The sequence below is a fragment of the Sorex araneus genome, chromosome X (genome assembly GCF_027595985.1).
Source record: "Sorex araneus isolate mSorAra2 chromosome X, mSorAra2.pri, whole genome shotgun sequence".
Classification (NCBI taxonomy): Eukaryota; Metazoa; Chordata; class Mammalia; order Eulipotyphla; family Soricidae; genus Sorex; species Sorex araneus.
In genome coordinates, this window is record NC_073313.1 from 316,760,182 (window position 1) to 316,787,968 (window position 27,787).

At 47.6% G+C, this 27,787-nt stretch overlaps 1 protein-coding gene and 1 pseudogene across 1 annotated transcript; both read right to left on the reverse strand.

The window, feature by feature from the left end:
* Window positions 1-334: 334 nt before the first annotated feature.
* STARD7 (StAR related lipid transfer domain containing 7) lies at window positions 335-27,067 on the reverse strand. Its single transcript, XM_004609235.2, has 8 exons — window positions 26,308-27,067; window positions 16,757-16,965; window positions 16,059-16,108; window positions 14,755-14,865; window positions 14,593-14,675; window positions 13,086-13,185; window positions 4,266-4,350; window positions 335-2,168 (listed from the first exon to the last, which is right to left on the reverse strand). The coding sequence occupies exons 1-8, from the start codon at window positions 26,610-26,612 to the stop codon at window positions 1,984-1,986; spliced, it is 1,128 nt and encodes a 375-aa protein (XP_004609292.2). The 5' UTR covers window positions 26,613-27,067; the 3' UTR covers window positions 335-1,983.
* Window positions 19,676-19,807, reverse strand: LOC129400246 (small nucleolar RNA ACA64; annotated as a pseudogene).
* Window positions 27,068-27,787: the final 720 nt, after the last annotated feature.

Below are 27,787 nucleotides of genomic sequence, written 5' to 3' on the forward strand. Positions count from 1 at the left end.
AATTGAACCCGCGCCGGCCTCATGCAAGGCAAATTCCCTACCCGCTGTGCTATCGCTCCAGCTCCTATTTCTTAGCAGTTTCTTCCACGCTGATCCTTCTTTAAAAGCTAAGAATATGGATTGGTGGAGCAAGATAGAAATAGGTAGTTTGTTTCAAGCTGTCAGACTGGTCGCCTGGAGAGGTTCCAGGGTGTAAACAAGGAGGTTACGCCATGTAGCAAACCCTGCCCCACAACCTCCAGGTGCCACCTTCAGGAGATCAGACCTAGGAGTATGTAGGAAGGATAAGCCCAATACATGTGTTCCCACCCACCATCTGCTCAAACACAAACTCTTTTGTACCAATCTTTATGTCATTTATTCACACATTTGATAAAAATGTCACAGGAGTGAAAATCATTCAATGACAGAAGCAAATGAACAGACCGATCCCCAAGTGTAAAGTCCAATTGCCGAGAAATCAGATCCCGAGCAGCACACAGTCTCTTAGCACCTACGGACTCACACACACCGCACATGCCCAACACCCACGGCGCCAAGTCACACGCAGCCCGGGACTCTGCCCTGACTTCTCTCAGGTCCTGGAATGAGAGGAGAGTGATGACCAATGGAGAGAGGCTCTACATGCCTCCCTGCTCTGCCACTGGCCAGGGAAGGCAAAGCATGAAAACCGGGCAGTTGTTTTCTTGGCACAAAACCTGACAGGCATGAAAGGTCAACGGGCTAAAATTAGTCTCAGGTTTGGATCCCTTTTTCAGTAACACAGAAAGGTAGCAAGCAGAGAGGGAAAGGACAAATCTAGCTGTTTAAATTCTAAGAAAGGCGGAGGGGGAAGGTTTAAATTGTGATCCCTATTTTTCTAATAGCAGCCAGGCCAATTCATACCGTCTGACTGTGAGTTCAACTGAATAGTTGAGTTTGCTTTTATTTTAGCTCAGAAGAGAGGAAGAAAACTTTCTCAGAGGAACCAGATGACACAAACCGCAATCCATCATAGCAGCACCTGGGTGTGTTTTCTCGTACACAGCCTGGGAGAGCTCCCAGGGAGGGGCCCAACCCCCATTCTCCGCCTCAGCCGCCTTGGCATCCAGTCCAGCCTTAAGTGTCAAAAGCGCCTAAATCAAAATGGGTTTCCATAAAGCAGGACTCTGGAGAAATCCCATTTACATCCACAATTACTACTTTTGAAAAAAAAATCATTTAAAAATTTTTAAAAATAACTTTTTTGAACTGGAATTAAAATATATTTTGAATGAGGTCTCCACTGACCCTTTTTTATAACCTGCTGACAAAGCTACTTTCTAGACGAAAATATTTACTTCCCCGGGCTCTTGATAAATGTGGACTAAGGTTTTAGAAGATGAACCAAATGAATAATATGATGCATGCATACAGAAGAAATAATCAATTCAGAGGAAGCTGCTTTGGACTGGTTAAGTCAACGGGGCTGAGAGAGACATTTCTCGATACAAACCTCATGTCCCTAAAGAGAGAAGCAAGGCAAAGAAAAGGCACTTACACTGCCAAGCAACAGTTCATATCTATTCAACACCAGAACTGTTACCAAGAGCCTTCCCGTGACCCCTCCTAAAGGACTCAACCAGCCCGTCATGCTTTCCAACTGGACCTTCAGAACTGCAGAAAACCCAATACTGCTGAAGATGTGATGGTAGGAACTGGAATGTTGGCAGAGAAAACTACTCAGGAAGCACATACATAAGCTGCCCCCTTCTGGACCAAGGAAGAAGGCTTGTTCCAGATGAGCTCAGTAAAATACTGAATTTAAAATGCCTGCCCTGAGACTCGACAGTGCCCCCCGGGATGCCTCTTTCTCTCCGTTTTGATCAAGAACAATAAAGGTTCTGAATAAAACCAGACACCAGCTATTGAATTATCTTGCATGGATGGTTGCAGCCAACGCCCTGATCCGTAGCAGAGTGACCAGTGGGGCGAGAAGCCCAGTCCTCCTTCTCCCAAAGCCTTTCAAGCGTACTCAATCCGGGCAGGGCCACGGCTACCCTCATTCTTCCGCTCAGACGATGTGGTGGTGGTCTTGGCTTCACTGCCCATTTCTAGAGACTTAGCAGAGATATAGTCCTTTACTTTGATCTCCATGTTCTTGGCTTTTAAAGTGGCTGTGTGCAGCTTCTCCAGGAAATCTGGCATACCTATTGGGAGAGAGAAAAATTACACAGGCTGACATGTAATCCAGTAGGAGGCTCAAAACTAAAAGGGACCAGGTATCTGTGAGGTAGGGCACAGGCTGTTCCTTAAAGAGGGTCCAGTGAGTAGGGTGTTTGCCTCGACATGGTCAACCCAGGTTCAATCCCCAGTGTCCCATATGGTTCCTTAAAAAGGAGAGATGAGGGGAGAGGGGGAAGAGGGAAGGGAAGGAGGAGGAGGGGCAGAGGGAGAGGAGGATGGAGAGAGAGGGAGACCTGACTTCAACTTCTAAGAGGCATCTGAGTCCCTAAATGTATAGAGTGAAAACAACCCATGACTACTGACCCTTTGATCGGGTTACATACATTCCCAAAGGTCTCCTTCAGCTGATTAAATATCACACAGGGCTACAGCCTTTTATAAGTATCTGCCGACTTTAGACAAATGCAATAGGAACAACTAATCCTTTGTTCATTCTCCTCTACTGTGAGAAGCTGCCTACATTGAAAGAAAACTCAAATGATACTTTTCAAGGCAAAAAATGAGGAGAAGGGAGCTGGAGAGATGGTACAGCGGGTAGGGCATTCACGCTGCACAGGGCCGACTAAGGCTCAACCCCCGGCACCACATATGGTCCCCTGAGCACTGCCAAGTCTGATTCCCGAGTGTAGAGCTGGGAGTAAGCCCTGAACACTGCTGGGTGTGGCCCCAAAAAACAAGAAAAAGAGAAAGAGGTGTAGTAACAGCCATGAACATAGCCTGTGTCAGAGAGTGAGTGCTCTGTTCCCATTCCAGGCAGCTGTGCCACGTGTTCTTTTTGGTGTCAGGGGGCACATCTGGCAGTGCTCTGGGGACCACACGCAGGGGATCAAACCCAGGCAAGCGCCCTACTTGCTCTACACCTCTACAGCCCCTACAACCACATTTTCTACACCCGCATTTCTTATGGCCTCCACCAGCACTGTCTAAAAAGAAAAATACTAAATGCATGAATGTCCATCCTGAAAGAATCAAGCAAATATTTTTAAAACTTGCAATGTTTCTGAGACTCTTGAATTCTGAGTTCTCCAAACCGCAGGTGGAGGCTCTGACACCTTCCCAGTGTTCCCTAAAGGGTGCCAGTCAGACAAGCGTTCATCTTTTTCCCTTGAGGAAAGATTTGAGCCACACCCAGCAATGCTCGGGGTTGCTTCCAGGGGTGTTGGGGTGGGAGGGAAAAGGAGGGGACCATACTATGCTGAAGACAGAATCAGCCACACGCATGGCAAACGCTTTTACTCCGTGGAGCTGGAGCAATAGCACAGCGGGTGTGACCCAAAAAGGGAAAAAAGCAAAACGAAACACTTTCACTCCTCGGGGCTGGAGCAATAGCACAGCAGCTAGGGCGTTTGCCTTGCATGCGGCCGACCCGGGTTCAATTCCCAGCATCCCATATGGTCCTCTGAGCACTGCCAGGGGTGATTCCTGAGTGCAGAGCCAAGAGTAACCCTTGTGCATCACCGGGTGTGACCCAAAAAGAAAAAAAAACGAACACTTTCACTCCTCATTATCCAGATCACCAATACTAATCTTTCTGCCACGAAGAAGCTAAAGAGGGGCCAGGGCTACAGCTCAGTGGAGAGCACCTGCCTTTCCTATGAAGCCAGGGCTAGATCTCCCACACCTGGGGCCAGGGGAAGGTAGAGAAAAAGAAGTCTGACCCAGGGGCCAGAGAGCGCGTAGCAGGTAAGGCGCTTTGTCTTACACTCAGCTGGGCCAGGTTTGATTCCTGCCATTCCATGTGGTCCCCTGAGCAACATCAGGTGTGGTTCCTGAATGCAGAGCCAGGAGTTAACCCTGCCCATTGCCAGGTGTAGCCTCTCCCCCAAAAGTCTGATCCAGGTCCCAGGCCCTATATCCAAGTACCCTTTCAAAGACAGTCAGTGGCTGAGTGCATGCTCTACACACAGGAGGAAAGGAGGCCCAGGCCTGACCACCCCCCCAGTACCATGTGCTGTGCCCCCGGCAAACACAGCTGGAAGGACAACCAAGCACAGAATTGGGCATAGCCCCTGACAACCACCAGGTGTGGCACAAAAACAAACCCAGTACCCAACACTTACCACTGGAAACCATCCAACTGACACAGTATCGAGGAAACACAGTCTGGGGGTTGTCACTGTATGTCAGTAAGTAGTCAAAACCATTCTGGAAAAGAAAAGATAAAGATATTTTAATGACACACCACAACCTTCGTATCCAGAACCACAGACTAACCCTGGCCTGATTTAGGACAGAGTACCATTTTTTCTTCCCTATGCAAGCGTGAACACTGGAGACCCAAGAGACTGCAATCCACAGTGAGGCCCACGTGCAGAATGCTCCTCAAGGCGGGTCTGGGCACGGGCTCCCGGGTCCCAGTCCAGAGCTACTGCTGAGTGTGGCACCCCAGGCTTCTTCCGTGTGCCAACAACGTGACTTATGCTTTCTTTCCTGGGCCCCAGACCTGGAGCCCATGCTAGGCAGAGGGAATCTGTGGCACCAGCCCCCACTAACAACCGTGGCTCTGACTCGAACAATCCCAGCTGCTGCAGTTCTGTGCTCTGTGCGAAGCTTCCTCAGAGGGCAGCAATGACTGCAGGGCCCATGCTCCTGCTCCGCTTCCGGTTCGGCCCTGCCACCAAAGGGCAGCACATTCAGGAGACTTACAGATGTCCTGATCCTAGGAGATACCTGAACTAATCATGGTTCCCCCAAAGGGCTGAGCCAGAGAGATACTACAGTGGGTAGGGGGCTTGCTTCGCACATCACCATGTTCGATCCTCAGTACCCCTAAGGTCCCCAGTACTTCCAAGAGTGATCCTTCAGTGTGGAGCCAGGAGTAAGCCCTGAGCACCACTGGGTGTGGCCCAAATCTCCCCCCTCCCCCAGACACACACATAAAAGAGAGAAAACCACTTTTTTTTGGGGGGGGGAGGGTCACACCTGGCAATGCCCAGGAGTTACTTCTGGTTGTACACTCAGAAATTAACTCCTGGCGGTACTTGGGGGAACAACACGGGATGCCGGGGATCAAACCCAGGTTGGCCACGTGCAAGGCAAACACCCTACCCACTGTACTATAGCTCCGGCCCCAGAAAACCACTTTCTGTGAGACTGGGCTTGGTTTTGGGGACTTACCCAGCAGTGCTTGGTGATCATGTGGCTCTCTCCCTTGGACGCAAAGCATGCACTCAGCCCCTAGAGCTTGCTCTCTGGCCCCAGAAACAAGCATTCCTATGTCCTCACTCTAAGCAAACTCCCAGTGGCAGAGGAGTGACTATACTCTTAGGCCTCTACATCCAAGTCTCTCTTTCCTCTAAATACACTGTTTAATCTTGAGTCATTTTAGTCAAAACCTATTCAATTACCTTGGGGCCAAAAGTTAGTACACCTGGGAGGACACTTGCCTGGCACACACAGGCCACACCAGGCTCAACCCCCAGCACCACATCTGGCCCCCCAAGTCCTGGCAGGAATGAGCCCTGAGCACAGAGACTGAGTACCACTGGGTGTGGCCCCAAAACAACAATAGGTGCATCAGGATGGAATGTGGCTCAGCACCACACACACACACACACACACACACACACACACACACCCCTGCAGTAACACACTCACTGCATACTAATGAAGTTATGAGGAAGGAAGGGTAAAGTATGTTCAGTAGGACTAGTACTCACAAGGACAGTTATAAGTTTAATTCCATTAACACCTATAAAAAATGCTGGAGACAAATATTTTCGGTCCTTCAAATAAAAATTTCAAGAACAGAATCTAAAAATCAAAAATAAAGTGATAACAAGGAACCTAACTATGGCAATAAAAACTCAAGAGATGACCTACTTCAAGTGACTTTAAAATTCATTTTAGGGGCTGGAGTGATAGCACAGTGGGTAGGGCGTTTGCCTTGCACACCAATCCGGGTTCGATTCCCAGCATCCCATATGGTCCCCTGAGCACTGCCAGGAGTAATTCCTGAGTACAAAGCCAGTACCTGTGCATTGCCAGGTGTGACCCAAAAAAGAAAAAAATTCATTTTAGAAGCCAGAGAGAGTGTAAGAGGTAAGGCACTTGCGTAGCATACAGCTATGTCAACAGTGACCTAGTTGGAATTCCTAGCATCACATATGGTGCCAGGAGTGGCCCAAAAAACAAAAATAGGGCTGGAAAAGTAGTACATCAGGTAGAGCACTTGCCTTCCACGCTACCAGGTGTGGTACAAAAGCCTTCTACCCCCCCCCAAATTTATCAAGTTTGTAACGATGCTACCTAAAAACAACTCAAGGGCCAGAGAGACAGTACAGCAAGGAAGGCGCTTGCCTTGCACACAGCTAACCCAGGATCTCCAGCATCCCAGATGGTCCCTGAGCACTGCTGGGTGTGGCCCAAAACAACAACAACAACAAAAAAAAAAACAGAGAAAAATCCAAACAACTCAAAAAGAAAACAAGTTTTAATCATAATATAAAGCAACCAACTCCTGTGGTCCTGTCAAAAGAAATGAAACCAACAAGAGAAGGCACCTAAGCTCCAATGACCTGCGTGCCTGCTGGCAAGCCTGAGGCCATGCACCAAGCATAGCCCCGTAGCTCTGCCATCTGAGACCCCCGCACTGCAATATTCTGTGTGAGCTCTGGAACACCTCCGGCAGGTGTGACCCCCAGCAAGCACAGGCATGTCTTCAGCACCGGTACCCAGCTGAGCACTACAACCAGAACAGCTAAGGCAACGTAATACCCAGTGAGCATGTGTACAGCACAGACTCAAATGTGTGACTCAGGGCCAGACAGCACAGTGGGTAGGGCGCTGGCCTTCATGGGGCCTATCCTGGCTCTATTCCCGGTACTGCACATGGTCCCCTTAACACTGTCAGGAGTGATTCCTGAGCACAGAGTGAAGAGTAAACCCTGAGCTCAGCCAGATGTGGCCTAAAAACACAAAAAAGGTTAAAAAGAGGCTGCAGAGATAGCTCCTACTGGCCGCTGCACCTAATTAGCATTATAGAAGGCCCAGATAGAATCCCTGGCACTACAAGCCCCTGAGCACCACTGGAAAAGACCACTGTCCCTAACTAAGCACAGTGTTTAAATAGATCCTGCGCATGACCAGTTAATTGCCCCTAAGAGACAATTAAGAAAAACCAAAAAACTTGAAATTTTACCATGGGAAGATCTCATTTAATAAAAAAGATAGAGGGGCTGGAGCAATAGCACAGCGGGTAGGGCGTTTGTCTTGCTCGAGGGCGACCCGGGTTCAATTCCCAGCATCCCATATGGTCCCCTGAGCACCGCCAGGGGTGATTCCTGAGTGCATGAGCCAGGAATAACCTCTGTGCATTGCCGGGTGTGACCCAAAAAGCAAAAAAAAAAAAAAAAAGAAAGAAAGGAACAGACATCATAGAATGACTGCACTCATTTGTGGAATATAAAGTAACACAATAAGAGACTACACCTAAGGCCGGTAGAGATAAGGGCCAGGAGGATTGCTCCATGATTTGGAAGTTTCACATGCTGGGGAAAAAGGAAGCTGGGACAGAGAAGGAACCACTAAGTAATTAATGGTTGGAGGGCTCACTTGGGATGAGATGCACGCTGGAAGTAGGCTATGGACCAAACATGATGGCCACTTAGTACCTGTACTGCAAACCATAACATCCAAGAGAGAGTAAGAGGGAATGTGCCTGCCACAGAGGCAGGGGGTGGGAAAGGGTGGTAGAGAATGGACACTGGTGAGGGGATGGGTACTCGAACATTGTATGACTGAAATGTAATCAAAAAATTTGCAAAGTCTGTAAAAAAAAATATTGCAAAAAATTAAATTTGAAAAACAAGGTCAATTATTTTGGAAATTAGGTAATATTAAGGTCACAAAGCAGACATTTCCCTTTTCTACATCTACAGGAAGTTGCTGTTATTGGTATTATTAGTATTATTTTGCTTTTAGGGTCACACCTGGCGATGCACAGGGATTACTCAGGAATCATTCCTGGCTGTGCTCAGGGGACCATACGGGATGCTGGGAATTGAACCCGGGTTGGCTGCATGCAAGGCAAACGCCCTACCTGCTGGGCTATTGCTACAGCCGCAGAAGTTATTATTTGTTTATTTATTTTGTATTTTTTTTTTTTTTTGCTTTTTTGGGTCACACCCAGCGATGCTCAGGGGTTACTCCTGGCTTTGCACTCAGGAATTACTCCTGGCGGTGCTTGGGGGACCATATGGGATGCCGAGGATTGAACCCGGGTCGGCCGCGTGCAAGGCAAACGCCCTACCCACTGTGCTATCGCTCCGGCCCGACCAGAAGTTATTATTTAAAACAACTTTCCACTAAAGCATTCCAGCTTGTAAGTGAAAAATGAATTCTATAATCCGGTGATGGAGAGAGTTCGGAAGCTAAGGTGCCTGCTTTACATGTGTTCTGATCCCTGGCACCACACTGATTGTCCTACACACTGCAGGTGTTGAGCCCCGAGCATACTGGATACCAACAGACTCAATCTGCTTTTCATACAGCTAAACGAAATAATGGATCTGAGCTATTATGAGTCACTTCTAAATTCACAAAGACAATGAAGACATTACTTGCCCTCTAGTATCTTGCTCCAAACAAATGAACAAGAAATACAGCAACCAGAGAAATAACAAAGAGGCCACAATCAGCAAGAGTGAGGACACAAGGGTCAGGAGATAGCAAAGCAATTAAGGCACAAGCCCACACATGCCCACATGTGCCCAACCTGGTTTATTCATCACCGTCACATGGTCCCCCTAGCTTGGCAGGGAACAGCCCTAGAGGCCCCAGCACCACTGGGTCTAGGCCTAGGGGTGGGGTGGGGGGCTACCCCCAATACCATTGCATTTGGGCCCTTGTACTGCACCACTGGCCTGGTTAGCCAAGAATCAGTTGTGGGGCCTCCAGGTCTCTGAGGACAAACGAAAGGGTACAAAGAACCCTGATTTTCTAACCTTATTGATTTTAAAGCAGGAAACTAGGGGCAGGACATCTGAGCGACCCATCCTTGGAACTGGGCAGAAACAAATGGGGCATAAATCACAAAGTTATGGCAAGAATAGAGCAAGGGAGCAAGGCTGGGGTCACAGAAACTATTAGTAAATGTATGGAGTCTAAAGCAAACTGTATTAATCACTGATTGCACCAATTATCGTGCATGTTAGCAACCACTGTATAAACACATTTCTCTTAAAACATGTCTGACCTATATAAGCTCTTTGTGAACTGCATTCAGGGATTGGCCTTTCTTGGAAATAGCCAGGCTGAGTTCCCAAACATAAATAAAACTGGTCGTCCCTTGTATCTCTCCAGGGACAGGTCTCTTGGTCAAATTGCTATAGCAATTTCAGGCAACTCAGAAGCGTTCAATATCAAAGGAAGAATTTGCTTCCAAGGAATGGGGGGGGGGAGGGCGGAGGTGGCAGGGACAGGAAAGGGTACAGAAAAACAACTCTGGCCATGAGTTTATTATCACTGGAGCTAGGGATGGAGATATACAATTCAGTATACTAGCCTCCAAATTCATTTTTTTTTTTTGGTTTTTGGGTCACACCCAGCAATGCACAGGGGTCACTCCTGGCTCATGCACTCAGGAATTACTCCTGGCCGTGCTCGGGGGACCATATGGTGTAAAAAACTAAAGCACACCGACAGGCGTGTGCACTCGTGGGCTCTCCGGGCGGCTCTGTCTCACCGCCCGTGTTCGGTGCTCTGGAACCGCTGTGTATGGCTGTCGGTCAAGGGCAGGCGACAGAAGGAAGAAGGCCAAGCTGGTTGCTCAATCAGTTTATTTCATTCTCTCTGCTTCTCTCCCAGCTCTGGATCTCTCTCTGGATCTGGCCCCCCAACCCACTCTTACAGCCTAGTTAAATCCCCCCAGCATGAGGGGGTTGGGGCATACACATAGGTCACAATCAATAGGGTAATCAATAGGGTAAGGTTCCTTTCCCTCAGGGGATGCTTCTCCTAGGACTTAATTCTCTTTCAGCAGGAGGATCCACCCAAGAGCAGAGTCCCATGAGTGTTTCTCCTCCTCTCACCCAGCAAACATATAAGCATTCATAATATTAATCATTTTGTATGGACACAATAAGAAATGCATTAAAGCTTATAGAATTGCTCTCCTGGGGCCATCTCAATCTCAGACTACAGTGCTCAGGCCAGATCAGTCTTTCCTATTCCTAGCAGGGTCCTAGTCTCATCATTATTTTTGGATCATGATAGCATTTGTCTATGATCAAGCTCTTAACTTATAGTTAAGAATTAGGCACTTTGGGGGCCGGAGCAATAGCACAGCGGGTAGGGCGTTTGCCTTGCACGCGGCCGAACTGGGTTCGATCCCCAGCATCCCATATGGTCCCCCAAGCACTGCTAGGAGCAATTCCTGAGTGCAAAGCCAGGAGTAACCCCTGAGCATGGCTGGGTGTGACCCAAAAAGCAAAAAAAAAAAAAAAAAAAAGAATTAGGCACTTTGGCCAGGCCCATCTCGATGCTAGGGTAGCACATAACTCACCGCTTGCCCTGGATCCGTCCCGTCCCCTGCTTTTGGGGTGCTAGGAACTGAGGGCAACTGAGGCTTAAGTGGAGAAAGCAGATGACAGGGAGGGAATAATATTCGAAGCCAATTAAGTCCCAAGTTACAAAAACATAACATTGCCTTCTTGTATTCTATACAAAAAAGACATAGCTTTAAAGTAAATTATTCAAAAGGCATAAAGAGGGGAGAAAGGTAATATTGGAAGGTCTGACCTTACAAATCAGCAGAGTCAGATTAAGGGAAAGCGGATTAACTGTTTTGGGGAAGAGAGCATAGAGAAGTGATTACAAGCTAAACAAAGGGTTGGGAGTGACTCGGGAACACCTTGATGGGTGTGACTGGGATAAGCCTAAACTCTGGGAAAAACCGGGATGAGCTCCTTGAGGCAAGGGGGGGAAAGGACAAAGTAATGTCATCCTACAATATGGGATGCTGGGATTCGAACCAGGGTTGGCCGCATGCAAGGCAAATGCCCTACCCGCTGTGCTATTGCTCCAGCCCTCCAAATGCATTTTTAAATACATTTCAAATTTTCCATAATTAAAAACAAAATTAAAAAGTAAAATAAAGGGGCTGGAGCTATAGTACAGTGGGTAGGGCATCTGCCTATTTGCCTTGCAGGTGACTGACCCAGGTTCAATATCCAGCATCCCATATGGTCCCCGAAGCACCCCCAGGAGTAATTCCTGAGTACAGAGCCAGGACTAACCCCTGAGTATCATCAGGTGTGACTCAAAAAAGGGAAAAAAAAAAGTGAAACAAAACATCATACTTAGCTGAAGGAGCTATTTTCCACTGGACCAATCCAAACTCGGCTGCCTGGTTCTCAAATCTCCTCTGTGCCTGGTCAATAAAAGTTATCACTCCTCTACCCCTAATCTACTGTACCTCTGAACACATGCTCATCACTTACCAACCTCCTGTTTTCCTCTACCCAAAAGAACCAAACCAAGTCCAACCTTTTTATTTACAGCATGTCACAAATATATGAGAGGCACCAATTCTATCATATGGGGATGAACTCAGCACTGGGGTACCTTTCTTGCACATGTGAGGCCCTAGGTTCAATCCCTCACACCAAAATAATGAATGCTCTTGACCCATAAGCCTTAAAGAAAGAGGAAAGGTTCATACAGATCATTTCTATTATTCTGCACTTCAGCTGAAAGAAATTAACTGAGTGCTGCCAGATGCAAGGCCCTTGGAGGTGCCAGCCCAACTGTACCTCAAGAGTTTCACAGACATGGGTTCAAAAGCACATCTCTTTCTTTTTTTCAAATGGGAAATACACAGACATGGTTCAAATTTCAAAATTAATACAAGTGAAGAAAGTAAGGCGTAAGTTGGCCACAACACTCCTTCCCTTATCACTGCCCCCTTCTTCCTCGGGTTAAGGGGTCAGCAGCAGCGGCCGCAGCTGAAGCCAGCCTTCCTCACTATGCCTAAAGCAAGGGTTGGCAAACTGTTCACAACACACTATACATAATCCTTTTGTCCTGTCTCATATATTCATACATACTTCTGTGACCAAACAAGTCTCATGAAACATGTTTGCAATTCAATTTTTGTTCTATCTGGAGAAAAAAAAAAAAAAACGTAGAGGCCAGAAAGACAGTACATTGAGGTGGGCCCAATTCCTGACACCCCATAGGATCCCCGGAGCAGCGCCAAAAGTAATTCCTATGTGCAGAGTTGGAAGTGATCCTTGAGCATCGACAGCTGTGCCCTCGTCCCCAAAAAAATTGTCAGCCATGGGCCTGAGAGTCAGTATAGGGGTTATGGCACATACCTTACTCGTGACAGATAATACCCAGCACCACAAGGTCCCCCCGCAGGGCTTACAGGACAGAGGCAGTGTGGACCACCTTGCAAAAGCTAGTCATAACAAATTACATTAATTCTGTCATTCAGTTATGGGCGGCAATTTGTGTTTTGAAAATACTTCTCTAAAAATAGTACAGAAGTAGGTGCCGGAGATACAGTACAGTGGGTAGGGCCTTTGCCTCGCATGTGGTTGACCTGGATTCAATCCGACACCCCACGTTTCCCCAGCACTACCAGGATTGCCGAGGGCAGAACCCTGAGCACCGTGGACTGTGCCTCCTTCCCCCAACAAATAGTACTTAACACACAGGACCTTCCAAGAAGGGTGCCCAGAGCCTGGTTTCCAGGACATTAGCATTAGCTTCACTGGCAACTTCCGAAAAATGCAAATTTGCAGACCACATCTCAGCTCTTTTAATGAGCTCTAATGGAGTCTGAAAAATACCAACTTTCAGGAAAGTTGTCCCGTAACTGCCTTGAGAAAATTTCGAGATCATATGTATCACCCATTAGATCCTGTAAAACTCACCTCATCAAATGACTTGTGGGGACGGATAACCATCTGGGACTCGTATGATCTGACCCGCACAAACTCTGGCGACTCGGGCACACTAGGATGCTCCACCGCACTGGCAAAGAGGAAAATTAAGAAAACTCAATAATATCTACACACAAATCATCATTAAAAAAATCAGCATTAAGAGGGAAATCTAAACATCTGTCTCTAATTTTTAAAGTATCAGAGTCAGGGCTGGAGCGATAGCACAGTGGGTAGGGCGTTTGCCTTGCACGCAGCCAACCCGAGTTCGATTCCCAGCATCCCATATGGTCCCCTGAGAACTGCCAGGAGTAATTCCTGAGTGCAGAGCCAGGAGTAATTCCTGAGTGCAGAGCCAGGAGTGACCCCTGTGCATTGCTGGGTGTGACCCGAAAAGAAAAAAATAAATAAATAAAATAGAGTCACCAAGATCAATGAATACAAAGAAAGTTTCAAAAAACAAAACAGGTTTGAGCTCCGCTGGTGAGTCATGGCTCATCTTGCACTGAAGAAAGCACTTCCTGGGGCCAGAGAGATAATACACTGGCTTAAGATGCTTGCCTTGTTGATGCCAGAGCGATCGTACAGCAGGTAGGGGGTTTGTCTTCCACGCAGCCGACCCAGGTTCAATTCCTGGCATCCCATATGGTCTCACAAGCACTACAGGAGTAATTCCTCAGTGCAAAGTCAGGAGTCACCCCTGAGCATTGCTGGGTGTGACCAAAAAGACTAAATAAATGTTGGGGTTTTTTTTCTTCAAAAAAGATGCTTGCCTTGCACACAGCCAACCCAGGCTCAATTCCCATTCCCATCATTATATATGTTCCACTGAGTATGCCAGGACTGACCCGGGTGCAGAGCCAGGAGAAAGCCTTGAGTACAGCCAAGTGTGATTCCCCCCACCTCAAAAACACAAAAATCAAAAAAAGCAATTCTTTTAAAATTACCAAATTAGGGGCTAGAGTGACAGTGACAGTACTGTGGGTAAAGCATGTGCCTTGTTTTCAGCCAACTTGGGTTCGATCCCAACACAGCAGATGGTCCCCCGAGCTCACGAGGATTGACTCCTGAGCATAGAGCTAGGAGTAAGTCCGAGCACTGCTTAGTGTCGCCCAAACAACAACAACAACAAAAAACTACCAACATTAAGGAACTGAAAAAAAGGTTCAACAAAAAGGCTATACCCCCTTTCACCTTTTTAGACACCACCAGTCCCAGCCTACACACATTCTAAGTGGGATGCTGGGCTCCTAGCTGCAGAGTCCTATGCGAACTCCCAGCACAAACACTGATGAAAGACACAGTCATAGGACAGTGGGGAAGGTGTTTGCTTTCCATGACCTAGGTTCAATCCCTGGCACCAGCAGGAATGATCCCAGAAGTAAGCCCTGAGCACTGCCAAATGTGGCCCAAATCCCACCCACCCCTCCACCCCCCAGAAAACAAAAAAAAAAATTGAAAGCACTGAGCAGGACCCACAGGGAAACAACAGACATACCGCGACACCAACACCATCACGTTGTTTTCCTGATCCACACTATACCGCCGAACATAAACATAATCCCGTGAGTACATGGGATACTAAAGAAACAGAGGGGCAGGATTAGTATTATGCTCAGGAGATCACAGTAATAGTGAAACCAGAAGTGAAAATACTCACAGGAAAATGAGTTACCCAGTGAAGAACCTCAGAACCACTAATCACGTCCCTCTCAATCACTTCCAGCTTGATGACCAGGGCATCCCACTTTTTTCTATATTCTGTGTCCAGCTGCAGAGAGAGAGCACCATGAAGAGCCGAGAGAGGTCTGAATGCAGCACACTGCAGAGTGCACACACTGTATGTTTGAAGCCCCGAGTATGAACCCTGGCACTCTCCTCCCTCACAAAAAGAAAACAAGTCTTTGGGCTGGAGCAATAGCACAGCGGGTACAGCATTTGCCTTGCATGCAGCCGACCTGGGTTTGATTCCCAGCATCCCATATGGTCCCCCGAGCACCACCAGGAGTTAATTCCTGAGTGCATGAGCCAGGAGCAGCCCCTGTACATCGCCAGGTGTGACCCAAAAAGCAAACAAACAAACAAAAATAACAAAAAAAGAAAACAAGTCTTTGAACGGATACTCTTCACTTTCATTCTTTAAGTACCTTCATGTGGAAATATTTCAGGTTATTAAATTATTAAATTCTAGCAATCTGTATTGAGGAAGTATAGATGCTTTAATGCTATCAAGGACATTATTACATCAACAAAGAAAACTTAAATACAAACATGAACAACACCTCACTGCTAAATTTTCTGTGGTGTATTAAACAATAAATCAGTAAAACAATAGGCCCTGGATCCTGGTGGGAAGGGCGCTTGTCTTGCATACAGATGACCCAGGTTTGATCCCTGGCACCCCATCTGGTCTTTCAAGCAAGCTAGGGGTGAGCCCTGAGCTCAGAACCAGGAGTTAGCCCTGAGCACTGCTGGTCGTGGCCCCAAAACAAAACAGAACTAAAAAAAAATAGGTCTACTCTTAGGAAATACACACTGAAGGGTTTAAGAATAAAAGGCCATGATGTACACAACTTCCAAGTTGTTTAGGAAAAACTAAACAACTAAACAACTAAAAAATCAAGGGTCCAGAGATGTAGTTCAATGGTAGAGTGTTTGCATTACCTATGTGAGAGGCCTCTGCTCAATCCCTGGCATCACCCAAAATGAACAATAGGTAGAAATGTAAAGCCTTATAAAATATACTAAAGTATTCAAATCCATTTATTGATCGGATCTCCCCAAGGGCCTATGAAGGGGTGGCAACCTATCTCCACTGAAAAAATAACTAAAGGTCAAATGTTTGCCAGTTGCTATCTGACACGGGATGAGATGTATCTGAGTCAGAGGAATTAGTTGTGGATGGTGATGGAAAGGATTCCTAGGCTTAGAGGGTCCAAATTTAGGAAGGAAAAGTAGCCTCACCTGAACATTGAAGAACTGCCGAGGTGTCACATCTGTGTAGGTTCCAAATACTAGAAAGACAAGAAAGAGAAAGGTATTAGGGGGTGGCTTTCTGCCATATCCAACAGTGCCTGGGAGAACATGATGCCACGGGCTGAACCGAGGGTTTCCACGTTAAAAGCTTGTGCTCCAGCCCTCCCAGCAATCTCCCCCACAGGAAAGGGGACTTTTGGCACACTAATGATTCACCTTGTCCTTAGGACTCTGCTGCATTTCTTCTTTTTTCTTTTTTTGCTTTTAGGGTCACACCCGGCAATGCACAGGGGTCACTCCTGGCTCTGCACTCAGGAATTACTCCTGGCAGTGCTCAGGGGACCATATGGGATGCTGGGATTCGAACCCCAGTTGGCCGTGTGCAAGGCAAACGCCCTACCCGCTGTGCTATCGCTCCAGCCCCTGCTGCATTTTATTTGTAAAATAATGGGTGAGATTTTAGCAGCAGATTCAAAAACTAGAAATCCCATTGGAACAGAAAAGTGAAAGAACCCAGAGGAGAGCCAAGAAGCCAGTGAGGCCCATGCCATAGGAGAGAGGAAAATTGGAAATTGACAACCATTTAGAACGGTTCAAAGAACCAACAGAATGCTTCGGAGAGGCAACAGGAGTCCTGCACACCGGGCAAACGCTGGCGCCACTGACCAGCACTCAGGCTGGCTCACCTCTGTACTGGTAAAGATGGGAGCCAGCAATTGGGCGCCGCCACAGCTTGAAGTGTTTCTTTTCCATCACCATTTCCCATGGCTGCTCTTTGGCCCCCGAGTCTTCCTTTCCTTCTGTTTGAGGCTTTGGTTCTGGAGGCTGGCGCCCAACTCCAGGGCTCTCAAACACATATGACATTTCCTCCAACCGTTTCATCTCATCAATGGACCTGGAAAGAGAGTAATAGGCATGAGTGCTGGAGTCAGTCCTACAAAGTGAAGCGCTCACACAAACTTGAGAACAGTGCAAGTGTGGGCCTTGGTAGGACTCAGTAAGAACTAAGGCCTAGCCTGCAGGCACAAGGTTACATTCTGCTTGATCCGTGGCACTCCCACCCCCCAAGTACTATCCTGGGACCCTGTCAGTGAGCTCCCTGGTGGATGACAAGTGTGTCAGACTCGGAGTCGTCCTCACAACAACAAATGGAATGGGAAATAAACAAAAATCCTCATTTAAACAAAAAAAGAGTCAGAGCCATTATACAATGGGCAGAGCTTTTGCCTTGCACCCAACACAGTTTCAATCCCCAGCATCCCATATGGTCCCTTGAACACCACCAAGAGTGATCCCTGAGCAGAGCCAGGAGCAAGTTCTGAGTATGGCCGGATTTGGCCCAAAACAAAAAAGAAAAATAAAGAACAAAATAATGACGTATGCTAATAAAAAGATCAAGTGTAGTAAAAAATCTGAGTTCGAGTTTGACTCCCAATCTAACATTCACTAGAATACTAAATTACTTAGACCAGCCCCAAATTATGAACCTATAAAATGGGTAATAATAGTTCTGACTCCAGTGATACTATAAGGTTGATTACAAAAAACTAAATTTTTATGTGCTTAATACCTGACACATAAATAGCCCTCAGAAGTTAACTATTAGGTTTATGACTCTAAAATGCCACTGATACCTTCTGACCATTTTTTATTGAGTTGTTTGTCTCTCTTTAACACTGTAAAAGTATTTATATGTTTTCCTTCTCTTAAAAAAAAAAAAAGATACAGGGGCTGGGACAATAGCACAGTGGGTAGGGCACCTTGCACGCGGCCAACCCGGGTTCAAATCCCAGCATCCCATATGGTCCCCTGAGCACCGCCAGGGGTAATTCCTAAGTGCAGAGCCAGGAGTAACCCCTGTGCATTGCCGGGTGTGACCCAAAAAGCAAAAAAAAAAAAAAAAAAAGATACAATTCGCATGCCTCCATACCCCCTCACAGAATACAATTCAGTACTTCTTACTAAAGTCAAAAAGATTACACTTGTTTTTTTTGTTTTTGTTTTGGGGTTATACCCTGCAATGCACAGGGGTTACTCCCGGCTCATGCACTCAGACCCAAAGAGATTACACTTTTGGCCTTTTGGCCGGAGCAAGGGTACACAGGTGTGGACTTGCCTATTCTGGCCGCTTCATATAAATACATGACACAATCTTTTTTTTTTTTTTGAGGGGGTGCACATCAGACAGTGCTCAGGGCTTACCCCGTCTGTGTTCAAGGATCACTCCTGGCAATGCTGCTCAAAGAACCATGTGATGCTGGAAATCAAGCCCAGGTCAGCAGTGTGCAAGACAAGTAACTTACTACTGCACTATCACTCCGGCCCCTCATTTTGCATATTTTCAAGGCTCACTAATGTTGCACTTTGTTTTTTGTTGAGAAATAGTGGTGAATGCTGTTGGAATAGGCAGAGTGCCTGCCTGAAACTCAACTATGAGTAACTTTGTAAATCACAGTGCCCTAATGAAAAGCAAAAATAATTAAAAGACAATGATACCTAGACACAAGACTCTCGAAGGGTCTCAATTTCTTAAGTCTGACATGGCAAGCATTTTACTATGTGAAGGAAGGAAAACCTCTGAATCATGTATCTCTGAAGTGTATACGCCAAATCTGCTCAGATTTGATGTCAAATGGGTATCTAAACCTTGTTATTCAAAAGGACTTTGAAACAGAGGACAAGAAGATTATTCCCAAAACAGCAGAATCAGATTATTAAAAAGATCAAGAAAGTTAGTCAATGCTTTCCTTTCCCCCAAACAAAATCATTTTAATTATTTGAGACAGGTAGAGAGCCATAAAAACTGAAGGTATGAAAATAAAATAAGCACAACTGTGTCTAGTCTATCTCAGGGAATCCTGCCTTCACTAGAGCTTACTAAAAGACTCCAGAATGATCCAGATAAAGCCATCACTGAAATCAGAAATTTCAGTAAGACCCAGATCACATAATCCCCTCATCTCAGATCTCAATTTTTTTCCATCGGGGATGGACACACAGACACACCCATGAACCATTCAGTAAGAATGTTACTAGGAAAAAAAACTAATAGCAAAAGGACATTAAGCTACCTCTTTTCTAACTGCTTAATAGTGAAATAATGAGAATAAGCCCCCAAAATTAAGGTTAGCTTAATGTAACCTGATCAAAAAAGAGTATCAGTAAAATATCCTAAAGTGTTATCACCAAAAAAAGGCCCTCTAAAAGACTTTATTTTGCTCATTTATCTAGTTAATAACATACCGAAATTTTCAGAGTATTCTAAATGCCTTGTAAATGGGAAAACAGTCAATTTTCTTTATGAACTTTGCTGACATTCAAATTCTTAGCGCAAGTGCCTCACACATGGCCAACCAGGTTCATTCCCCAGTACCCTGAAGGATCCTCCAAACCCTGCTAAAAGTGGTCCCTCAACAGAGAGCTAAGAATAAGCCCCAAATACAGTTGGGAGTGGCACAAAAAAATAAATAAATAAAAGAGGGGGTTAATATAACATTTCCCCTTAGCTGTTCACATTTCTTTCCCCCCCCCAGTGGGTTGGGGGGTTGGGGAAGGGAGGGGAGCCGGGGGTCGTGCCGCCGAGCGGGGGTCGGGGCTCCGAGGGTCACTGTCGGGGCCTGGGTTTCACCTCTCCACACCGGAAGTGGGCGGTGAGCTGAAGCCCCCCCCCCCCCGTACTCTGGGCACCGAGTCTCACCCGTGGCCACGGGCAGTGCCGCGGGTGACTTTCAGCGGGTGCCGGTTCACATTTCTTAACTTCCTTCCTCTTTTTGTTCTGGTAGATTTTAATGTTCCAAAACAATAAAAGTACTATTGTGTTTTTCTGTAAGGCACATGAATACCAGCTTATACCAGAAATGGTGACTAAAAGTTAATTTGTTTCACGTTTGTTTTTGAGCCACGTTCTGGCAGTTACTGCTAGATCTGTGCTCAGGGATCATTGGTGGGCTGGGAGACCATAGGCGATGCAGAGGATCAAACCCAGATTGGCACATGCAAAGCAAACACCTTACCTATTGCACTATTTAATGTTTAATAGAAGCCAACTGAGTAAGAATACCAGCTCAAGATTTGGGGGAAAGGAAGTTTAAAGGTTTCACTTCTGCTCTGTGATCAGGCACAATATGTGGTGCACAGGGGACCACCTATGGTGCTAGAGATAGAACTGGGGTCAAGTCTATGCAAGACAAGCGCCTTAACCTTCTTTATCTGTCTAGCCCCATATTGGTTCAAGATTTAAAAGACTTATTTATTTCCAGAATAGGTCCCATCAATGAAGTCGGTTTATGCAAAGTACTTCTTTTCTCAAATTAGTTTGCTCTTGCTTCCTTATTTTTTGTTTTTGCTTTTTGGGTCACACCCGGTGACGCTCAGGGCTTACTCCCGGCTTTGCACTCAGGAATTAATCTTAGTGGTGCGCAGGGGACCATACAGAATGCCAGGGATTGAACTCAGGTCGGCCGCATGCAAGGCAAACACCCTCCCCGCCATACTACTGCTCCAGTTCTAAGTTACTCTTAAAATATTCCTCAGCTAAGGAGAAGCTAAATTATTCTTTTTTCCTGTTGTACAGAAACCTGTAAGAAGAAACTCATTTAAGAAAAAAAAAAGCTTTAAAACACATTCAACGTAATATCCTATATACCTCAATATCCAATACCAGTGTATAAAAACAGTAGTATAAAAATAAGTTTGTTCCAGGCTCAACGGAGTTGGGAATGGGTGACCTCCCGCCATGTCCTTCTGCTTCTGGCAGTTAGGTCTGCAAACTGCCTCTGGCGCCATATAATCTCATCAAGGTCATGACCCAGAGACTCAACAACAAATCTCTTGGAAGAGCGCACAGACCAATATGCCAGAGATGCCTCCAGACCCCATGCCAAGCTGTATCATTCGGGGATACTTGGAGGGGGGCAAGTGAGTTCCCCTCCCCACCCCAACAGCACCAGCCCTGGCAGTCGAAAACCTCCAGAACTCGATCACTGCCATGCTCACGGTCGCTCTCCATGAGCGAATTTATTCCATTTGTGGTTGCGAGACATCTCATGCTTTACACCACCGATATACCAAGAGTAGCACTCCACATCTGATAGGGTTTAAAGCAGAAGGCGGGAGCCGGAGCGATAGCACAGCGGGTAGAGCATTTGCCTTGCACGTGGCCAACCCGGGTTCAATCCCCGGCATCCCATATGGTCCCCCAAGCACTGCCAGGAGCAATTCCTGAGTGCAAAGCCAGGAGTAACCCTGAGCATCGCTGGGTGAGACCCAAAAAGAAAAAAAAAAAAAAAAGCAGAAGGCAACCAATACTAGGGGCAAATTTATATATACACATATGTAAATAAGCACACAAGGCTCAACTGTTAACAACATATTAGTAGTCTCTTATAGAAGGGCTTAATGGCTCCTGGGTGAAAAACAACAATCTTAACACACTTTCCTCTAAGAAAACTTTTTTTGGATCACTTTTAGTGGACTATTCATAACAAGCAATATAAAATACATTACTTTGGTTCTGCTTTGGGGGCAGGGTTTGGGGTTCAGAATGGAAACATTCTAAATATGGTGGTGGCAAGGTGTAATGGTGGCAGGACTGGTGTTCAAAAATTAAATGTACTCAATTATTGTGAACTGTCACTGTATCACTCACTCTCATCCCGTTGCTCACCGATTTGCTCGAGTGGGCACCAGTAACGTCTCCACTGTGAGACTTGTTACTGGTTTTCTCATATCGAATATGCTATGGGGAGCTTGCCAGGCTCTGCCATAGCGGGCAAGATACTCTCAGTAGCTTGCAGGGTTCTCCGAGCGCGGAGGATTCAAACTTGGGTCGGCTTCGTGCAAGGCAAACGTTCTATCCACTGTGCTATCGCTCCAGCCCTTATTGTGCACCTTTTTATAAAAATTAAAATTTAAAAAATTAAAAATTAGTTTGCATCAGAGCATCAGTAAAGAAACAGAAAGGCCAGAGGTCTTCAGGGTTCATGAGACAATCATGATTTTCTTCCACTAACAATGAAATGTTCTCGTCCAGGGACACATACAATCCTGCTCTATTATGGACCCTGCCCCAATTCATCTAACTAGAGACTAATCTAAAATGCCAGAAGTTTTAAGAACCACAGCAATGTCTTCTTTAAAGGAAAAAGGGGCTGGAGTGATAGCACAGTGGGGAGGGCGTTTGCCTTGCACACGGCCAACCCGGGTTCGATTCCCAGCATCCCATATGGTCCCCTGAGCACCCCCAGGGGTAATTCCTCAGTGCAGAGCCAGGAGTAAACCCTGTGCATTGCCAGGTGTGACCCAAAAAGAAAAAAAAAAAGGGAAAAAGAAAACACCAGGTGAAAAAGTTAACCTGAGCAGTATTTATTTTTGTTTGGTTTGGGTCCCACTCCTGGTGATGCTGGGGGAACCATGTGGGTGTTGGAGGTGGAACTCAGGGAGATGGCTCAAAGGGCTGGACCACATGCTTTGGCCTATGAAGAAGGTCCAGCCCTAAGTGCTATCTTCCTGGTCCCCTGGACATAGTACATTTTAGTCAAAAAATATATACATAACTCAAACCAGTGTACAGCTGCATATTATTTTATTTGCTTATCAAGGTAACAAATCTCAAGATAAACAACTTGATGAATTTTTGTTGATGCTTTGTTTTGGGGCCACACCTAGCAATGCTCAGGGGTCACTACTCCTGGTGGTGCTTAGGGGACTGTATGGGATGCCAGGGATCAAACTACGGTTGGCCACGTGCAAGGCAAACACCCAATCTGCTCTACTATCCTTCCAGCCCCTACTTAATGAAAAATTTAAGTGTCTGAGTCAATTCAACCATGAACTCATTAAAGTGTTGCTAAATGGAGGACCATGCTATATAAAATCCTCATAGTGAAGTGGCTTTCACCTAAATTCTTCAAGTTTCAAGGATTGTAACTTTATTCACTAGATTAGAACCAGAATTGTTTCAACTGCTCCCTAAATTCCAGAATCTGAGAAGAAAGGGAAATAGAAACATAGAAACACTGGGGCTGTCTATCTCTTGGCTGAACTCTTTCTGCCACAGTGACTGACTCAAACAAATGTTTACCTCAATCACCTGCTATCTTCAACCCTGGAGTTCCCATAAATGGGAGGCTGAATAAGCACAAATTTTAGGACATGTCCACAATAAAAATACATGAAATAAGTTCTCCCCACAAGCAGCCTTAGGTGATCACAAAATACTTTTTTGTTCATTTGACTCAGAAAACTCTACTAAATAATGAAAATCAAAAGGTTAAAATCTTCATGCTCATTGTGAAATCTTCATGCTCATTGTGAAAACAATCAAAATTGCCCATGAAGGCAACGTCACCTGGGCCCAGAGGATAGCACAGCGGTAAGGGCATTTGCCTTGCATGCAGTTCACCTGGGTTCGATCCCCAGCACCCCATATTGTCCCATGAGCACCGCCAGGAGTAATTCCTGAACGAAGAGCCAGGAGTAAAGTAAGTAATCCCTGAGCATTACTGGTGTGATCCCCCCACCCCCTGCCCCCCCCCCAAAAAAAATCTCGTCATCCATGAAGTGTCCAAAGGCTGTCACACTTCAGGAGCAATGTATGCCATCTGGATATATCTGGATGATCCTTACCATTGCATTGGTAGGTGTGCCCAGCCAAATTGTAGGGCTGGTGGCCCAAAGAGTGAATCTGTATGGTACATGCTTAAAAATCTAGCTAAATAAAAGGGGTTAGAAATAGATCTCGTCATTGAACATATCTAAGCAATCGAACCCCATGAACAAACCTAAGAACTCTCCCTGCCACTGACTTAAGATTTACCGTGGAAAAGTCAGAATGTTGCTAGACAAAAAAGGAACTTGCACAGAAGAAATAATATATATCCCTGAAGAAAGTGAACAAAAACGTACAACCCAAAAATAAATTTGGAATTAAAACAAATTCTTGGGGCTGGAAGACATGATTTTGATCTCTGGTGCCCTTGGGCACCGCTGACTGTGACCCCAAACAAATCTATTAAATAAATACATGCATAAGCTGGAAGGAATTAACAGGGAAAAAATTAAGTAAGCCATGGCCTTGCGCGACAGCACAGTGGGTAAGGTGCTAGTCTTGCTTGCAGCCAACCTGTGTTCAATCCCCAGCATCCAATACGGTCCCCTCAGCACAGAGTCAGGAGTAAGCCCTAAGCACTGTTCGGTATGACCCCAAAAGCCAAAAACAAAATAACTTCCCCCTCAAATATCACAGCCACTGGTACATAGGCATCAAAAGCAGAATTATGGACTGGAGAGAACACAGCAGTAGGTGCTCACCTCACCCAAGTCAATCCCCAGAATCACATACGGCCCCAGAGCACCTCCAGGAGTAATCTCTGAGCACAGAACCAGGAATGGCCCGAGTCAGGTATGGTCCAAAAGAAAAATCAAAAAGAGAATAATGTAAATGGGGGGAGGGGCTGGGGGAAGACCTAAAAAAACTAAAAATGAAAATCTATTCAGTTAATAGTTTTCAACTTGAAAATTTCCTTTACATAAACTTGATTTCTCACACCTTTACCTCATAGAACAGGAAAGCAATTAAAAAAAAGTACTAGCAGAAAATTGGCAAACTCCTTATCAGGCTTAAATAGTTTACATCTTTTGTGAATAAAGCTGTTTGTGATTATGATTTAAAATTACATTTTCGGGCTGGAGAGATAGCACAGCGGGTAGGGCGTTTGCCTTGCACTTGGCCGACCCGGGTTCAAATCCCAGCATCCCATATGGTCCCCTGAACACGGCCAGGGGTAATTCCTGGCTCTGCACTAGAGCCAGGAGTAACCCCTGTGCATCACCAGGTGTGACCCAAAAAGCAAAAAGTAAAATAAAATAAAAAACAAATAAATAAAATTACATTTTCAAAATAGTCATCCAGGGGCTGGACTGGTAATACAGTGGGTAAGGAACCTGCCTTGCATGTAACCAACCCAAGTTCCACCCCAGGTAGCACATAGGCTCTCTTGAACCTGGCCAGGAGTGACCCCTGAGCACTGCCAGGTGTGCCCCCTGCCCTCGCCCCAAAAAAGTCATCCATCCTGCTAAGAAATACAAATTCTAAAAATACACTTGCATTTTCCCACACGGATGGTGTTGCACAAATAGCTGTCTGGCATCTTGGCTATTTCACCGCCAAGGAGCAGAGTGGTAACTTTATTGAGCTTATTTCCATTTTTAACTTAGCCCAGAATGTGGACTACCAGAAGCACCGTCTAGAATAGACTTGTGTGGGATTTATCCGGAGAGAGGATTGTGCTAAATCCCTCACGTCAGTTTCACAGTTTTAGAGGGTGGAGTGTGTGGGGAAACAGATTCACATCGTTATAAAAAGAAAACACCAAAAAAAAAAAACCCAAAACGGAAAATACCGGACAAGAGGGATACCTCAAGACGCTGTGCATGCTTTGCAGGGGACCTGACCTTGCTCCCTGGGAGCCTGCGACCTCATAAACCAGCTCCGAGCAGCCCCTAAGGCTCAGACAGTGCCCATCACCAGCAGAAAGAAAAGAGAAACAATGTAACAACGTTGTAAGTAAGGCTTTGGGACAGGTTCTGGGGACGGTCCCAAGCTTCCAGGAAAACCAGGGGTCTCAGACTTAGAAGCAGAGCTAGTCAAACCGAGGCACAATTCTACAATGCCCCACGAGACCCGTCCGTGCACCTGAGGAAGGGTCGCCCCCCAGCTCTCCTTAAGCTCTTCTAGTAGGACAACGCTGACCTAATTCTTAGGCTGGGTTATCCCCGAGGGCTAAGGCCCTTCTAACCTCCCCTAATCGGGCCACAAAGGACGAGGGAGCTCGCCGGGCATTTCTCACCAAACTGCATATGCAATCACGGGGGCCCGGGAGCTGCGTAACTATACACCGAGCCCACGTCCGAAAGGCTGGTTCGCAGGCGCACCTTTCTGGACAAGTTTTGTCCCCCCCCCGCCACACACACACACACTTTTTTTTTTAAAGGTTATGCCTCGTTTGGCCCTCAGCTGGAATGTCCCGATTCAAAGTCGCCCTGCAACCCTTGGTCATTTCTAATCCCACCACTAATACAGTGAACGGAGCGGTGAAAGGGAACAGGTCCTGGCTCCAACAGCGACAGCGTCGCCACCTGCCAAGAGCCCCTGGGGAGCGCGGAGCCCGGCGCGCAAGGACAGGCCCGGGAGTGCCAAGCCTCCCCGCCCGCGGGAGCCCCGCACCCCCGTGCCCACCTCTGCAGCTCCTCCTCCTGGATCCGCTCCTCGTCCCACACGAAGACTCCTGCGAGGGCCGACATCAGGGCAGTGGCATGGCCCGGGCGGCCCCGGAGCCGACGCCACAGGCGGCCGAGGAGGACGCGGCGCGCGCTCTCCGAGTACAGGCGTCCGTAGAGCTGCGCGATCTGCTGCGCGCGCCGCACGCGCAGGCCCGTGACGAAGCTGCACTGATTGGCCAGCAGGCCCAGCAGGCCCCCGCCCCGCGCCCCCGCGCCCCCCAGCCAGGCGGCCAGCGCGGCCGGCGGCCTCCGCGGAAACATGCCGCGCCGCGAGCGCCCCCCCACGCACACGCACACGAGCACGAACAGACCCGCACGGCCGGGCCCGCCGCGCGCCTGCAAGCGAGCGCGGCCTCCCGGAGATCGCGGGCTGCCCCCCGCCGACTCTCCCTAGTGGGCCGGCGCGGAGCTCAGCTCACAGTCCAACAGGCCCTTCTTCATCTCTCCGGAGCAGGCCACTCAAGAGTCCCCGCCGGGGAAGAGTCCGCAACGGGGTGGCCCCGCAACCGTTGCAAAGAGGCACCTCCAGGGCTCCGGCCACGAACCGGAGAGGCCGGCGGCCGGCCAGCCCTGTCGGTGCCCTGCCTTTTGGGCGTCCTCAAACCGGCGCCAGAGCCGCGGTGCAAGCGCGCGGGAAAGCGAGGCCGGCGCCGAAGACCCCGGGAGCAGGCAAAGTCCCAGCCGTTCCGCGTCTTGCCACATGCGCGGCCGCCCTACTACGTACTCTCGTCCCCGCCGCCTGCGTCCTGATTGGACGCCGTCCGCTCTCCCGGTGGTGATTGGCGCGTCCAAGTGCTCGTCAGTGCCTCTTCCCGCCCCCCTGGCGCCGCGCGCCGGAACCCTTGCTAGCAAGATAGGTGGCGCGGCGGCGAGCGGCTAGTCAAGGGCGCCTCGGAGAGTGACCGTCGGACCCTCCGCCGCCCGCCCCGCCGCCATCTTCCCGCCCCCGCCCCGCCGAGGGGGCGCGGCCAGGGGCCAGTTAGAACCCTGACCGGTGCTCGGTTCTCCCGAGTGGCTGCGGGCGCGGGGGCCGTCGCTTCATTCTCGAATTTGAGTCTGCGGAGCTCTGGGGGGGTGTCCCAGCTCGGGGGTGGGGAGTGCCTGTAGCGAGCCCCGGGGCTGGCCTCCCCGAGCACCCCAAGAGAAGAGTGGGCCCGTTGATGTCAGAGTCCTGGGCACTGTCCCCCGAGCAATGTGGGCAGGTGGCCCATAGCAACGTGGACCTGCAGGGGCGCTTTGGCAAAAGGGCTGCAGAATAGGGGTGTGGGAAGGCCAGTTCCCCAGGTCGAGGCGGAACTTCACCTCCCTCCACCTTTGTTTGACCTGAAAGTGACTGCGTGGAAGGGAAAGGGTGGTTTACAATACAGGTATTAAGTGGCCATCATGTTAGATCTATAGTTTATTTTCAGCACACATCTCCCATCCTGAGCGGGCCC

Bases quoted from the DNA above. Each gene is read 5' to 3' on its own strand.
- STARD7 (XM_004609235.2), bottom strand. From the start codon at position 26,612: ATGTTTCCGCGGAGGCCGCCGGCCGCGCTGGCCGCCTGGCTGGGGGGC. The intron at 4,351-13,085 runs GTGAGTTTTACA...TTTCTTTTCCAG, and splicing joins CCCACAAGTCATTTGATGAG to AATGGTTTTGACTACTTACT. The intron at 2,169-4,265 runs GTAAGTGTTGGG...CTCTCCCAATAG, and splicing joins CAGTTGGATGGTTTCCAGTG to GTATGCCAGATTTCCTGGAG.